The 16,593-nt window shown below is 38.3% G+C and overlaps 1 protein-coding gene across 6 annotated transcripts in view; it reads right to left on the minus strand.

Annotated features, from left to right (window-relative positions):
- Positions 1-351: 351 nt before the first annotated feature.
- HNRNPU (heterogeneous nuclear ribonucleoprotein U) overlaps positions 352-16,593 on the minus strand; it is a 31,525-nt gene continuing 15,283 nt past the window's right edge. Inside the window, exons 12-16 of one of the 6 annotated variants that reach the window (XM_089693280.1) lie at positions 16,010-16,212; positions 15,834-15,908; positions 13,081-13,110; positions 11,325-11,356; positions 352-4,455 (exon numbers count right to left, since the gene is read on the minus strand). In XM_089693280.1, coding sequence (XP_089549406.1) covers positions 11,348-11,356; positions 13,081-13,110; positions 15,834-15,908; positions 16,010-16,212 — 317 coding nt within the window. In that variant the 3' untranslated portion in view covers positions 352-4,455; positions 11,325-11,347. Of the gene's footprint in view, positions 11,360-13,080; positions 13,111-13,884; positions 15,551-15,833; positions 15,909-16,009; positions 16,213-16,593 lie in introns of those variants that run through there. The other 5 variants (XM_089693281.1, XM_089693282.1, XM_089693283.1 and 2 more) reach the window with 5 other exon arrangements.

The raw sequence follows: 16,593 nt of genomic DNA on the forward strand, positions 1-16,593 counted from the left end.
AGCAGCACTCAGTGAGGAGAGTTCTAAGAACTGACTGGAGGGAAGAGACAGACCCTACTCCACATCGCTTTTAGGAACAGAGCTGAGGCTATCATGCTGTCATAGATCCCTCCTATCACCTTTTATTAATATCAGGAAAACTTGGCAGAGATAATGCATGCTGATAGAGTAATAAAGCAGCACACAGAAATGTATTTAAAATTTAGACAAGTTCATACTATAGAAAGATACTTTGTTCTTGTCTGAGGTTTACAATTCCTGCTTGTAGGGTTAAACTACATTTAAACACTTGAGATTATAATTCTGAAAATCGCATGACACAAGTAAAAGGAACTTCAAAGCAAGACAAACTTTTGTTGAAAATGTTTATTTTGATACACAGTAAGGTAAAAATAGTAACTGATTTATTAATGTAATGCAAGAATGGTTTCCAAGAGCACCCTCAAATATCTTCTGCCTTCAGTGAGAAAGATAAAATCAGCAAACATGACATAACTCTTATGCAGGCCACAGACAGGTCATTTAAACGGCCAAATTTTCATCTAAACAAAAAATTAGCCAATATTCACATGGTTAGTGGGACAATGCCAGAAACCATTTGTCACAGATCTTCTCATTTCTTTTTATGGGTCATGCTGGAAAATCCACAAAAACCAGCCATTTTTCAGCCAATAAACAGCCCATCTATGGCCAGCCTTACCTTTCCAGCTCTTCCTAAATAAGGCATTTTATTATGAGACATTATCACTATTTAGAGAGAAAATATAACCCATTTGCCTTTTTTGTACAAGTTACCCTTGCCTACTCTTTACTATAAATTAAAAAGGTACACCAGCAGCACACTGTATTAACTGATGAGGCATTTCTCTTACATGTCATGGACTAAGGTATTCTGTACAATGTATAATACAGTCTAGTGCATGCTTTGCAGTCAAATAGGATGAGTGTGTACCAGAAAGAAAAATAAATAGCATACCCCATAAGGAAAATTATATTTAAATCACACTTTAAATTTTTGCAGGTTGCAGAATTGCTTGTAGTCAGCATAGGACACTTGTTTCAGTTACATCTACCCTGAAAACCACTCCTGCATAAATACAGCCAGCTTGAAAGTAAGACTCCATAGACACTAGGTGTAGTAATAATGCTGGTAATATTAGCTGTACCTTAGAGTTTTCACAACTAAAACAACGCCTCTAGAAACACTAGTTAGGGGTTTTTTGTTTTGTGTTCTTTTCCAGCCAAAAAGCACTAATTACAGTCAATGTGGGCATGGACAGATACAGGCTAGCACGTTTATTGGCTATAGATCAAAAAGCCAAAACCTGCACTTGGTAAAAAAATAAGTCTAATGTTGGTTGAGAGAGAATTTTGTTTTAGTGCTCATGCACACTGAATTTTTTTAATAGTATAGGGATATGTTTAAACAATTTTATTTGCTTTCTAGTCTTACAGGTGGACATCTCAGGAGTCTTCACATGCAATTTTTTTTTTTCATCTGAAAGCACTCAGCTAAGTACACCCTCCTACCTACATACCCAAGCAGGGCAGATGGATTTTAAGAAGTAACGGCTACAGGCATCAACTTCCCTTACTCAAGATGGCCACAGCTAGAGATGCTGGGAGGGGTTTTTCCAAAATGTCTCAACAAAAAGTATGGTGACATGGATGGGAAAATGAGCCACAAATATTAAAAATTAAATTTGCATTTCCGTTTGTAGTGCTACAAAGGCAGCAGAAAGATTCAACTGCAGTGCCTGAGTGTCCAAAGGAACTGTGAACCAGATTACTGGTTACAGCACAATTTTAAAAAATAGTACTAATTTATTAGGGGTAAGAATTGCTAGAAGAAAAAAAAATTATATGGATCTTAGAATGTCAAATACTTAACTGGCACTAGTGTCATAATATAAAAAAAAAAAAGTGCAAGTAGAAAAAAAAACAAAAACGGATAAAAAGAAAAAAAAAGCACTAGTTGAGTGGTTACCTATTTTGAAGACTGAGTCATTGACAGACTATAAATACAAAAAGTCTTTATTTTCAGTTTGAGGACTGCAAAATATTCGAGAATTAATTAAAACCTCCACACTGCTCTTAGGACAGATTTTTCCCTTAATGTATAACTAAAAAGCAATCATCTTTGTGAGTAAAAGATATGGATAGCAGGGCAAGGTGATATAACCAGCTTGTATAACTTCAGAAAACATTAGGAGGGGCTGGGATTACAATACTTATTGCAGTGGTGCAAAAATGCAAAGAAATTGTTTTGAGAGCAATCTTCCTAGAGCTAGTTTCACAAAGACTTTTTTATGAGGATCCAGGAAGTATACAAGTAGGTGCTAAAAGTACCTTTAAAAAAAAACGACATGCAATACAGTCACATTAAGAAAAACAAAACTACACAGTTCAGGAGACCGCCCACCCTGTGCCCCCCTATTTGGTCAGTGAAATATGAAAAAATCTTAAAGTAATAAAAAATATTTTTCTCCATACTGTCAGTGGACCTGATCACCGCCATGCCAGTTATATGACGACAATATGTAAAAAAGTGAATTTACTCATTTTCCGAAAAATTGACAAAAAAAAAACAAAAACACAACACTTCAAAAAAACTCGGTGTGCCTCTTATGAAGTACGTCAGACTGTCTACTTTGCAAAAAGGGGTCATTTGGGGGATCTGTACTGTTGTAACATTCTTGGACCTCAAGAAATTAGATTGGCTGTCAGTACTTCAGGATTAAATCAATATTCAGATATATCCCATAGTTTGTGAACTCTATAACTTAGACACACACAGACACACACACTAATTTGGGTTATTTTCACCAAAGACATGTAGTAGAATACATCTTGGCCTAAATTTATGAAGAAAAATTTGAAAATTTTTATAAAACCAAAGTGTTTTCAAAATTTTTGGTCTTTGTTAATCTAGCAAAAAATAACCCCAGTGGCGATTAAATACCACCAAAAGAAAGCTCTAGTTGTATGAAGAAAATTATAAAATTTTAGTTTGGGTACAATGTATGACCGCACAAGTGTCAAAGTGTGAGCGCTGAAACCTGAAAAAAATGGCCTGTGCAGGAAGGGGGTAAAAGTGCCCGGTATTGAAGAGGTTAAGAAGACCTCATTATGGAAAGATATTTTCACTTATTACATTAGTGGGTCTACAGGGACAGACATGAAAGGCAGTCTCCTTGAGACAAAAATGACCAAAACCAACCGAGAGCAAATTTACATTACCCTTGGCTATTGATAATTTGGCAAGACAAGTAATATTTCAATTTCTATTCTTAGAAAAGTAGATGTCTTTATGTAACTAGGCATTGATCTAATCACATGCGTTTAACATCCAAATTGAAAAATAAAAAATTCAGCCTGCATGAAAATGTGCAAACCTGCTGAAAAATTCAGCAAACATTTCCATCAATCAGAAATGGTCTTTAATCACAGCAAACCTTGGGAACTGGGAAACTAAAAGCAAAATGGGTTTATGGCACAGTATCATTTCCCATTTAAAATACAGTTCATACAAACCTTTCAGCATCCACTGTATGGTTAACTTTGGATGTAGGGGGGAAAAAAAAAAAAAAAAAAAAAAAAAAAAAAAGCATCCCATAGTAAACCATAAACATAGTTTGCATATTGTTCCTTTAGAAATTTCTTCAAACTGACATTTTTGACAACGCAACAAGTCCCTTCCCACTATGCTTCTATTTGGCCAAATTACATATGAAATCCAAATTTGTAACAGGCTTGTTATGGGTCAAGGACACAAAATAGTACAGACTGAAAACCCAGGACAGTTGCAGCCTACAACAGAAGCCTCCATGTCTCAGTTCAGGTTTTTTTGGTGCACTAGAACAGCCAATGGAACTATAAAGTGCTGTACTTTTCCAGCTCCTCCTTTTCATAGAACTAGGTTTGCTACAAGTGCCTTTTCAGACATAATTCCTAGGCATAACCATAGTTTTGACCTGCTGGTAAAGCAACATTAGTCTAGATGGTAAAAAAGATAAAGTTAAGCAGCAAACCACTCATTTTCCCAAGTAACATTTCCATAGTGCAAAGTGCATACCCTCATTATCCACTTCCTCTTCTCCAAGACTACAGATGCACTTTATTTCCAAGAATGGGCAGGTTCTATACACATGCCTTGAGGGATTACAGATACAGTTTTATATAGAAACCTTGCAGACCAGGGCCCTATTATCAATCACTGCCCATTCCACTACAGTTTCCCTCGAAAGCAGAACTTTACTTTTAAGCAAAATATTAATGTAAAGAATCATAAATATTTTAATTAGAATCTTTACATAGTAAGAGGCAATTTTGATACACAATGCACCAACATGATGATATTCATACCCAAAAGATTCAGTTACGAAAGCAAAAATTTACTATAGCAAATGCCCCAAACATCATTAACCTTCACAATCTTTGAGATCTTGCTGGTACCTGTAAAAAAAACTTTGCATAGAGGTTTACAGAAACCAGTTTGTAAAAATGTTGAGTCTAGGAAGCAATTACAATTTATAAGTCCACAGACCTTTCAAGGAAGCAATTACAATTTATAAGACCAGACCTTTCATGAAAACACTGAGATATCTATATCCTTCCCATGCCCTGCACCCATTTAGAGTGATGTTACCTCTGGTTCACAATAATGCGTTTTTAGCAGAAACACTACAGTCCATTTAACATGATTTCCTATGGAACATGTTCACATCTATGCTTTTTTGAAAGGGTCTGGGGTTTTGCTTTTTTTTTTAATGCAAAGTGTTTTTGCTACAATAGAGATCAATGGAGAAGCTGCTAATACACATGTAGTGCATTTTTGCAGCATTTTGTATTTTTTCTGCCCAGCAACAAAAAAAATTTCCAAAGAAAAAAAAGCTGGAAACCCCCCCTGCAAAAGAGTCCTTGGAGTTTTCCAATATACAAACATCCTTTTGTTGTCCCCTTAGCACATCCCACGAGTGGTAAACAGCAGCCTTCTTTGAACTTCCAATCAGGCTGTGCCCAATATACATTGGCTAGGTACAGGGTCCAATTAGTGGGCATTATATTAGCCACAGTACAGAAAGGGGAGGGGGGAAAGATAAGGCCTGGTCACCCAGCTGGGGGCCTTTGTGATGGGACACACAACAGGCAGGATGACTAGATATGAAGTTGAGGTAAACCAACGTCATACTTGTATTGTACATTGTATTTTAAACAGTTTTGTGGGTAAGTTGTAAATCTCATAGAAGTCAAGACTTAAAAAGAAAAAAAAAAACCACACTGTACATGGTGTTGTAAATACTGCTTATCGTGTAATTTGTATATATTATGTACCCTTATCAATAAATATTGCAGATGGAACTACCTCCTGTGTAGGAACTCTCAGATCTAGCTGGATATATGTAAATACGCCTACAAGGATTGGGGTGTATTCACAAATACATGTAACCTAGTCACCATCTGCATCACTTTATATGTATAACCCTAAGTTACAAGGTGGCTTGCGTAGCAATTTTATATGCAATGCCTTTTTTGCACTAAAGTGGAGTTGGCCTTTAAAGGAGACATTGTGCTTCATTAGCTTGTTCCCTGGCCACATCAGCCAGGCCATGGCCTCTGAACCTAGAAGTGAACAGATGTTGCTTCCATGTTCCATCACTGGAAGGTGCGATCAGTAAACAGATGTGGGGGCAGTCAACAGGGTGCTAGAGCAGCTAGGCATTTATAAATGACTGCAGGTAATGGATTTTAAACAGTGCTGGCACACAAGTGGTTAAAGGCTCAATAGCATGGTTTGGGTGGTGGGAGTGTCAAGCTATAATTTCATGGACAAGGATAGTTTAACTTTGAAATTCATTCAGTAGATATAAAGATCTAGACAGTCAAAGCATTCTACCACACTAGATGAGGTCTTGCCATATTCCTGTAGCAAGAAACGGCATTCATTACTACCCGTGATGTCACCAAGCATGTAAAACTCCTGCTGGGAGCTCAATTCCTATTAATATAGGCACACCACCCAGAACATCTCTCAAGAGACATTTCCCCATACACACTGCGTGGGAAAAAAAAATAAAATTAATACAGCAGCAGAGGCTTTGTACTTGCTGTAAAATTCCTTCTCAGAAGCCATTGAGGGACCCAGCATAACAAATCTAAGGTTATACTGCCACCTACAAGAGAAGTGGACACAAGGCACAAGGAAAACTGAAGACCAGGGCTATAAACCCTCCCAGCGCCTACCTGCTCAGTTGTAGAAAGCAGTCCAACAGGAAAAGGAAAACAGCTTAACTGTCAAACTGTGCAACCTGACTGGATACAAATGGGGTTAGAACACCGGTCAGGTTTTTTTTATCCGTTAGGGAGATTCACACACACACACACACACTGCAGGACTCAGGTAAGGTAACAGGACACATTTTTAGGTTGCCACCAGAGCAATACTTTTAGAGGGGAATCTCCCAATGGGTACACTAGTCCTGGTGAGACTGGGATTCCAAGGGACAAGCAGGAATTTCCCTTACTTCCTGTTATGGGTCAGAAAGTGAATCTCCAATAAGACACCTGCAGTTAATATAGGGTGTTTATACAGAGGTGCTTTAAAATTTTTTTTATATACAGTACTTCGCCATTAAGGTACAAAACCCCTATGTAACAACATTTTGCAGGTGACAGGCCCTGCTGGATTGTGCTTGAATAGCAGCTATGTATTAAATCACTTCTGGAGTCGTCCAAGAAGGGATCAGTGAATGGCTGTTCCACGTTCCTCCTGCTCACTGTACAAGCAGCTTCCCGCAGCACACCCTGCTCTAGAACTACCAAGGTCACTTTTAAATCAGATAGCCCTGTGCTGCTGTTAAAGCTGGTATGAGGTTCATGGCTGCAGCAGCCATGGGTTTGATTTAACCACTTGTCTACCAAGGGATGTGCCAAGATTATGTCAAAGAAAAAAAAACCCAAACTGAAGGGTAGGCACACTGGCCCAAGGAAATTCTACAGTTGCTTGTAGAACCCTGCAACTGAAAGTGGCATCTGTAGAGGCAGACATTCTTGTAACATACATAGGCTTGGGGTGGGAAAAAAAACCCAAGAAAAGCTCACTCCACTAGGGCAGCGAGTATTTATCAGGAAAGGAATTCAGCTGATGGCGACTGTGCCTCCACTCAAAAGGAAGGGATTCAGTGTCAGGCAAGGAATCTTTTGGAGGATTCCCAACAGATGTTAAAATAATCTCTGGAGTAGCTGATTGTAATGTGTTGAATTTTAATTTTTTTTAAAATTGTAAAAAAAAAAAAAAAAATTATTGCTTTGTGCCCTAGAATTAAACGTGTGTATTTTATTTTTTTTGTCCCTAACAGAAATTGTGGTACTATCATGCAACAAAAAAATTGGACCTACCACTATTTTATTCTCTAGGGTGTCTGCTTTCAGAAAATATATATATGTTTGGGGGTTTTGTGTAATCTTCAGACCTAAAATGAATTTTTTTTTAAAATCGTGTGAAAAAAAAAAAAGGCTGACAGCAAAAAGGGATAAAAGGACAAGTCAGACACTCACCTTTCCTGACAAGCACCCAATTGGTGCTCATTACACTGCAAGGTCTCTCCCCTCCCTGCTAGTCCCTGGGTGCAGTGCTTGACAGGCAGGGAGGGGAGAAAAACAGTGTAATGTTAAAATTATGTTTAAGTCGCCATAAAGCCTTTGATTTTAAAAGCCCCAGACATTCCTTAAAGCAGGTTTAAATACCGTTTTGGTTCAAATTTATTTTTTTATCTGGACAAGTAGATCATGAGTGACAAGTAAATTGGGACATAAATTTAGTCCCTGGACAAAGTTTCAAAAGTTTCCACACCCTTGTACTCCATAAAATTCTTTCCTCAAATCTTCCCTCTGTGCTGGAGAAGCAACACTGTACCCTTCTACATACTCTGGGAATGCCTGGTCCTTAAGTCTTATTGGGCTAAAAACTCTCCCCCTCCATTAAAATTTAAATTATTCCCCCACCCAAAAAGCCACAAATACAGTTTAATAAAATAAAAATGCAAACACCCACCATTTTTTCTATGGGCATCTGAAATAGTGTTAGAAAAAAAAAATAAAAAATTATTGAACACTTGAAAAATCAGATCTCAAATGGGGAAAAAAATATGCTGGATATCTATACCAATATGTACTGGGTAATGTGTTAGAAACTGTCCAGATCAATATCCCAGGAGTTTAATGGAGTTGATGCTATACTAAGATTAAAAAAGGTGTTCCTTTATTTGCTAGAAAAAAAAACAAAAAAAAAACCCACCACACTTTTTTTGGGGGGTGGGGGTGGCTTTACAGTGCTTAAGTATTTTGAGTAGTTTGAATAGAAAAGTCATTTTAAAATGCAAAGCACGAGTGTCTCTTGATGCTGCGATTTGGAGGAGCAGATTTCAAAGTGTCAAACTTTGCTGGAGTATAGAGGATCCCATTTAAAAATGTGCCTTTTTTTAGACCTTGCATTTCATACAAGTCATGCATCTGTGGTGGGAGCACAACTGGCATTTGTGCAGCACAGGTCAATGAGTGAACGCAAGAGTTTATATGCATTTTGAATGATATACAGGGATATTTGGTAACACATTGAAAAAAGTTTAATGAACAAAAACAGATTTATGCATAGTGCTACAATTTGTATTTTTCTTAAGTTGTTACTGCCTAAAGTTCTGGCCTAAGTCAGCAAGGAATCCCCAGGTTACTGACATGACCTAAGCAGCTGATTTCTGCGCTTGCTTGGGTACAGACAAGAGTGTCACTGCAAACTGCAAGACTGTTGTAAAAGGAGCACCAGGAAAACCATGCTGGCTGACTGCAGAGACTTCCAGGATAGAATAAGGGCTCCAATTCACATATAGATGCAAAAGGTCTCCTTGACACCATGCAAAAAGTGTTGTGGGAGGAGTTATAGGCTCATGAGGGTTGGCCTTTACTTTTCTATGTTCCTAGTGTCCATTTCTCTTTTAGGCAGCAGTGTAACCCTAGGTTGTTACCAAAAAGGAAGCAGTGTCCTTCAATGTACACTAGATGGAGGGAAACCTAATAAGGGTTTACAATGCTAATCGGTACTGAAATCGTCAGCCCAAACAGGAAGTTATGAGCACACTGCATTCTGAGCAGATATTCTTTTGTAGTTTCACAGCTCCCTCAATGTTTATTTCCTTTAAAACAACCTCAAGGGAAAGGAAAAATATACTTGCAATAGGAATCCCACAGCAATCGTTATAATTTCTACCTAGGGTACCAGGAAAATCACTTACCTTATCCTGTGCCCCCCAAAAGGCACCTTTCATGCTTTTGGGCTCTGAAGCATCTTCTCTAAGGTGCTCTGGCCTGCAGCTCTAATGTCATCAAGAACAATGCTGGATCATCCTTTCTACATTGTAAGCGAAACTGCTGAAGGCATACCTACACTCAGTACCCCCGGAAAAACATGAGCAGTTACCTCTTAGGGCGTGGAAGCCCCATTACAAGGTTAGTTTTTTTTCAGATTTCTAAAGCTCAGCCTTAAAAAGATACATGTATTGCAAGGTGTTTTTTTTGGCCCTGACATACCCAATTGTTGCCTATGATCATTTTAAATAAGCAGGGCACACGTTCACGCTGTCAGATACTGTCACTCATTTTATTCCGTTATGGCTTCCAGGTCAATATATACACCTCATAAGTAAAGGAGACATCTCTTCTGAATGCCTTATGGTTTTTTTCACTCAACTACTGCCAGCAAAAGTTATATCTTGTGGCCACAAGGCAGGAAAGTCTTTATTCACACTATAGTAGCATAAATTGTGAACTACACACTCAGTGCACTGATAGTTACAGCTGGAAAAAACTGTACAGTCACTTATGAACATAAAAAATTCTAGCCCCAATGGGTTAGAGTATGCACCTGAAGGGGATGAATAGCAGTGCCCCTCTTCAACAGTGCAAAATGACTATGCTAAAAATCCCTGTGGACAGCTGCTACTTTCTACCATAACTGTACATCAGATTATAAAGATTGTTCTACTACCCACTGGATTCAGAAATGAGTGATAACAGTCAAGTGTTAACAAAGGCTTCAATATTGTGATCCACGGTGGTGGGACAGGCACATTGTTTACAGCAAGAAAAATTACAAATTGCTATGACATGGATTACACATTAAACCCCTCAAGCAATTGACATCATAGCTGGTTGTGTGCGCAGCACCACTGATCTAAACAGATGCAGCTGTCATTTTCTGTAAAGGATAGGAAGGGTTTAGGTCAGAAGAATGTTAAAGCTGAACTCCAAGCAAAATGGTAAAGCCTGCAAGCTAGGAGGGTACAGCTTTTAGATTACACTGGCATCACCTTTCTAAGGTGTAGCTGTAAAGTAATTAGTCCTACCTGCACTCTTTATGAGTACATGCAGCAGAGCCTGATGAGTGACCAGAATGCAAAAAGACAGGAGGCTAGAGCTCAGTCACGGACTTGTGTAGGTGCTTTAATGGAACACAACAGCTTTACATGGTGTTTATTTGCCTTCATTCCAGCTTAAATAAAAAGGTGTGTTATGAGCTCCATCAGAATGTTTAGTGCAACTATAAAAATTTCAAACCACCTCCTTATTTTCTAACGGAAACATACTTTGCTTCACAACTGAATGTGATTTGGACTGTACAGAAATAAAATATTTAACTTGCATGAAAAAGTGCGTTTTTTTAATGCAGTTTCCAACGTTTACTATGGTTGTTAAACCACACCTCACGTGTGTACCTATATACCTATGGAAAAAACTATGTCTAGAAGTGGTCCAATAAGTTGTGATAAAGGTAAAAACCTTCAGACTACCAGAGATTTTACAATGCATAGGCCTGGCATGTACACAAAGAACAGCATTTACCATCTTTGCAAGAAAATGAAATCTCTATCTAGTTTACTGGTATAACAGTTTAAATGTCTGGTCTTACCTCAGTGCACTAGAAGTGGTTTATGTTATAACATAACTTCGTATCTGAAAATTATGTACTCAGTTCGTTCTCTTTAGGAGAATACTTCCCTTACACACCAATCGCCACGCTACCACCCCCCCTTCACTTTCTCACAGCTTCTACATAGTTTTATAAACCGAGCAGGGGCCAGTCTTAAGAACATGTTACACACTGACTATGGGTGCAACATGTTATGAAAGATAAACGTATTCTTTAAGTCTAAAAGACTTAATCAGCTGCATCTCAGGGTCAACACCAAATAGGCATACTGGATATCGGCCTATGGGTTGGGACACCTGCCAAGGTTAGCTTCCAAAAACATACTTACTACATTACTACTTACCACTAAACTTGCCAGCAATTGAGTCAGCCAAGCTACTGGGAAAAAAACAAAACAGAAAAATGTTACACAAAAGCAAAATACAGCATTAAAAAAACCCCACACAAACCCTATACAAGATCTTAAAATGGTTAGTACATGTTTTTTTTTTTATTAAAAAAAAAAATAAATTAAAAAAGGACCAATGCATTCCAACTTGTGTAGAATACAAAAAGCAGTACTCAGGTTTGCTTCTATTGTCAAAATACACTCACAAGGTTGCCACAGAATGAACACTAAGACATAAATTCAAGATATGTACAAGCAAAGTTCCTTCCTTCGTTTGTTGTGGCAGTGCTCTACATTTAGTGGCAGGTTTAAAATCTCCCTCCTGCGCTGCTGGGGCTACTACTACAAAAAAAAAAAAAAAAAAACATCCACCCCACACACCACTGCAGCATGTATTCTAACTTCAATGCAGAATTGTGGAAATGAGCTTCATTGCTAGCATAGATTTTGAAAGTACAGGTTGTGAAAGCTCAAAGTGGAACTTTGTAAGAAATAAAAATGGACAAACCGCAGTATTTTTGATGCAGAGGAGACCAGCTGCATCTACGTTACCATTCCGTGCCATACAGCAAGATACACATGCACAGTTCACTGTAGAAGTTCAGCAATGCCAAAGCTGACTGAATTCCTGTACATGCATTGGAATGACAGCATATTGGTACACTTAGGTAAAGCTTCTGGCACCTGATACCTGGAGCCAGCCGCTCAAAGATCTGTGACTGGTAGGTTACTCCAGCTTGCTGCATTGCTGGACTGAAGGAGAGTATAGGTCTGCTTTAATGCAGAGCATTTCAATAAGCAGTATAAAAGTAGCTGGCCAATTAATATGAATGTCATCCTTTTCATCCAGGAAAACCCTTTCAAACTTGCTGGGCCAAGAAAAAAAAAAAAGTCTACAGGATGTGTGCTGGAGGGAGCAGTTATCCCCCCACCCACTCCAGACAGGTCTCAATGTTACAGCAAGGTGGTTACAGGCTCACAACACTGCATAACTAAGCATCTTCTTACCTACCATGTCACCCATCTAACTAGCATAGCTGCAACCAATTTTCAATTATATTTCTAAACAACTTGTACATTATCACCAAATATCTGTTCAAGATGATACATCCTAGTATGCAAGACCGGTATAGCAGCAAAATCTTAATGTGGTTATAAAAATGTACTCTGCTATGCAAAAATGGTATTGTAGCACTTAAGTTCTCTTCAGCATTGTATGATTTTGCAGAAGCCCTGTGCTAATGTGAAACACACATAAGGGTTCTCATGATTGGTACTGTTTACATGCAGTACAATTTATCCTTCTAGGAAATGCACTTGCAGGAAAGCTGCGTGTTTTTACTGAACACATTCATTTCTTCAAGAGCACATGGGTGAGCTACCCGATGCACAGGTTACAATTTAATCCTAAATTAAACTGGTACACAAAAACACAAATATTTCCCAGTATGACCATATCAGCACTAACAGAATTTACATTCTTTAAAGAGGTTCTACCACTGAGACACATGAAACTGCTTTATACAGAACAGCAATAGTTTCAGGTTTTGGACCATTTTTACATTTTCAGAGCTTTTAATAACAAAAATTAATAGTGCCATTCTAACATCACTTTACAGCAGCAAAAAAGGTCATCTAGTTTGACTAAAGTCTCAATGGCCTAAACGATTTAACATGTTTGGAAATGAACAGTGAGCTCAATTTTACTCACATTTTTAAGTGATATCATGCAAAAGGAAGTCTGAAAAACAAAGACAGACAATATTTACATATATACTTTAAATAAAAAAGGTAATTCCCATTCACAAACAAGAGGATTTGACACTCATCTGAATCTAATGTACAATGTGACACCAAGATATCCGATACTTGTACCACATTATCCAATAGAGAACAGATTCCAAACCGTGTTTGCGGAGTAAGCAGCCACAAGGAGTTTCTCATTTCGTTTCTACAAACTACTCTGCCACTAGCATCCATACATTAGGTTCAGGTTTGTCAAAAGCAGAACACTAAACTTTACAAAAAGGCACAATAGTGGCAATTGGACAATATTGCCAATTATGCAAGGAAAAGCTAGCCAATAGGCTTAAGAGGAAAAATTGAGGTTAATACCCTTGTGATTTAAAGAAATGAATGAAAGCCATTAACACCTGAGGCTGCTCAACCTGGAACATTTCTAAACTGATGACAACCATCTCCTTAACAGGACAACTACCATCAAACCCACACTACAATATTTCAGGAGTACCTTACTTAAGCTCATTCTGATGATGCTCATTGATGAATGTTATTGCCAACAGGGTTTTGTTTTTTTTACCTTCAATTACCTTTTAACTACATCTATCAAACCCTTTAATAGCACTGGCAGAACTAACCCCTCTTCACATGAACCATACATCCAAGGAACACTTGTTTAAATAAACCTGCAGTTGAATGCAATCAATTGTAGGGATTTTATCCAGTAACAGCCATTTTCCAGAGACGCTCACACAAAATTAAAGTAAGGCACCAGTGAAATTAAAGAGTACTTTATTTCAGACTAGATAAGGGGAGGGAAGATCCCTTCTTATAAAAAGGGATTCATGGAGATGTACAACTTACCAGAAACTTGTTAGTTAAATAGTGATCAAGCATGTACTTTTATTTAGAAAGTCAGTTCATAGGAGTTGCTCCCATCCACAGTTAAAAGACGGGAGACTGCTTGTCAAACTTTACCTTAAGGGCATTAAGCCACAGAACGTCAGGTGCTCCAAAGCATTTTGTACCATTCAGCTGAGATATAGGTGGCAATCCCTCCATGTAACGGGTTACTTTATACCATGCTTCTCATCGCAGGGTTGGGACACCGCTGAACTGCCTTGAACAAGTCTTGGGTAGCAAAATAAAGCAGCAGGTGTATATCTGAGGCGAGTGCCACGCCATGGCCTTTGAGATGTGCATACGGACCAAGGCCAGGCTGCTGTAAGTGGACGGGATCCCAATCCACTACTTTAGAGTGGAAAGAGTGTGGACATCAGCAAAATCCATTGATCTCTTTAACTGCAATCAAGTCTATGCATAAGTGAAGAATAACGTGGCAGTTGTATGGGGAAGGGATTATGTTTACGTTTTTGACAATCCCAAACACGACAGTGTAAATTCATTTTTGTTTATTGCAAATAAAATTCTATCGATGTATTCCAGCTCACCCTCTTTAGAGGTTAGCAGGCAAAATATAAAGAACTGACATTTTAAGAAAAATTCTAATAAATGTACTCACAATATAGTTAGTTTACAATGATGGTGCAACTACAAGCACACTATGCAAATAAAAAAAATTGCAAGGGATGGGTAAGTGGGAGATACAAACACAGCTAACTTCATACAGATCCCATCAGACAGCTAGATTTACAACAAGTTTAGTTTAATAAGAAACAGGCATATCAAGCCTATTCTTTGCAGAATTGAAGTGTTTAACAAAATGAAGAAAACAATATCAAACCTTCACAAGTTGAAGTCTCTGCGGTTTCCAGAGGTAAAACATTAAATATCTTTTAAACACACCAACCTCTCCTCAGTCATTTTAGTGCATTCCCCTCATTATGCTGGAAACAGCCTTCCAAGATCTAACAAGCCAGGATGTTTGCTCCCTAAACTAGCAAGATGGGAGGTTATAAATAAAAGACTGAATATCTGAGGACCACTACAAAATTCTGAGCCACAAACTTTTAAACAGCAAATCCCTGACTTCCTTTCCATGCACTGTTAATTAGGGGATTCAATTCCTAAAATAATGATACCAAGTACAAAGCGACCTTTACGTCAAAGAATTTAGAAGTTAAAAACAAAAAGCATTACAGAGGAAAAAAAAATAAAAGAGAACCCTGAAATACTGACATTCTTTTATCGTGCACAATGCTAAGGTTCTTATTACTTTTAAAACTGCAATAAAAATGTACAAAAATGCAACCCAAAAAAACGCAACTAAAAACAAATGTTTAACAAAACCAATAAAGAACCCGCAGGCACTTCCTCTTGTGGAATGTTTTTTTGTTTTGTTTTTAAAAGTTAACCTAAAGAAAACAGTCGACTTCTTGTGAAGGTTTTGAAGAGAAATATGTATCAGTTCATTTTTATTTGGGTATTCAATAATATCCTTGGTGGTACTGCTGGCTCCATGGCTTTTGACCCCAGTATTGCTGCAATTAGAAAAAGGGGTAAATATTAACATGTTAACAAGCTTGTAAGCTTAGACGCCAACAAGAATTGCTTAGGTCATGTGTAACATTTTAATAAAATGTCATCCCATTACTTTAAACTAGGAGCCCGATAAAGATTACATACCAAGACCTGAATATGCTACAATATGTGGATGACAGGAAACTAAAGTTTTATGTTGGATGCCTCACTGTTAGTTTCAGTAAACTGAAGACCATTCCTAATGAGTGATGCCTTCACCTAGACCATAGATTAGATACTTACGCCCTGTTGCTGCCACTGGTTGTACCCCTGAGAATGGTTTTTAAAACCACGGTTGCCTCCCCTTCCTCTAAAATTCTGTAGATTTGAGGAAAAAGTTATCAGTTACACTGCAATTAAAAAAAAAAAAAAAAAAAGAAGATTCTGGTTAAAGCGCCATATTTTTCAAAAAGTGTTACCTGGTTGTAGTTTCCACGGTTGGGCATTCCAGCACCACCTCCACCACCGCGACTAAAGTTTCCACGGTTACCATACCCTCCTCTTTGGTGATAGACTGGTGCACGAGGATATGGGTATCCAACTGCTCCTCCTCCACCACCTCCACCCCCACGCTGTGGCATGTTACCACCCCTCCTGTTGAATCCTCCACGGTTCATTGGGGCTACAAGTAGAGGGGAAGAGGAAAAAAAAAAAAAGTTACTAGCTTAAAAACAAATCAGGAGTATCAAAAAAAAAAAAGGGAATGTGTCTAGTATGAATGACAGAATGAAAACCATTTAGCAAATGCTAATGTATCACTACCCCCATAAAAGTTGCCCGAGTATTCCCAACTACAGGAAAGTGCAAACATTTTTTACTTGAGTCAAAGGCCAAGCCACACCAGCTCGGGGACAAGCACGCAGTGGTGCCCCCAGAGTGAGCTGCTTTCCCTGGAGACACTGCTTGAGGTGGGAGGAGCCAGGAATGTCAGCAGGAACCAGTTAAGAGGATTGGTGCTGCTCTGTGCAAAATCACTGCACAAAGCAGGCAAGCATAGACATGT

This window comes from Staurois parvus, unplaced genomic scaffold (genome assembly GCF_062004578.1).
Source record: "Staurois parvus isolate SC_StPar_1 unplaced genomic scaffold, SC_StPar_1.0 ptg000619l, whole genome shotgun sequence".
Classification (NCBI taxonomy): domain Eukaryota; kingdom Metazoa; phylum Chordata; class Amphibia; order Anura; family Ranidae; genus Staurois; species Staurois parvus.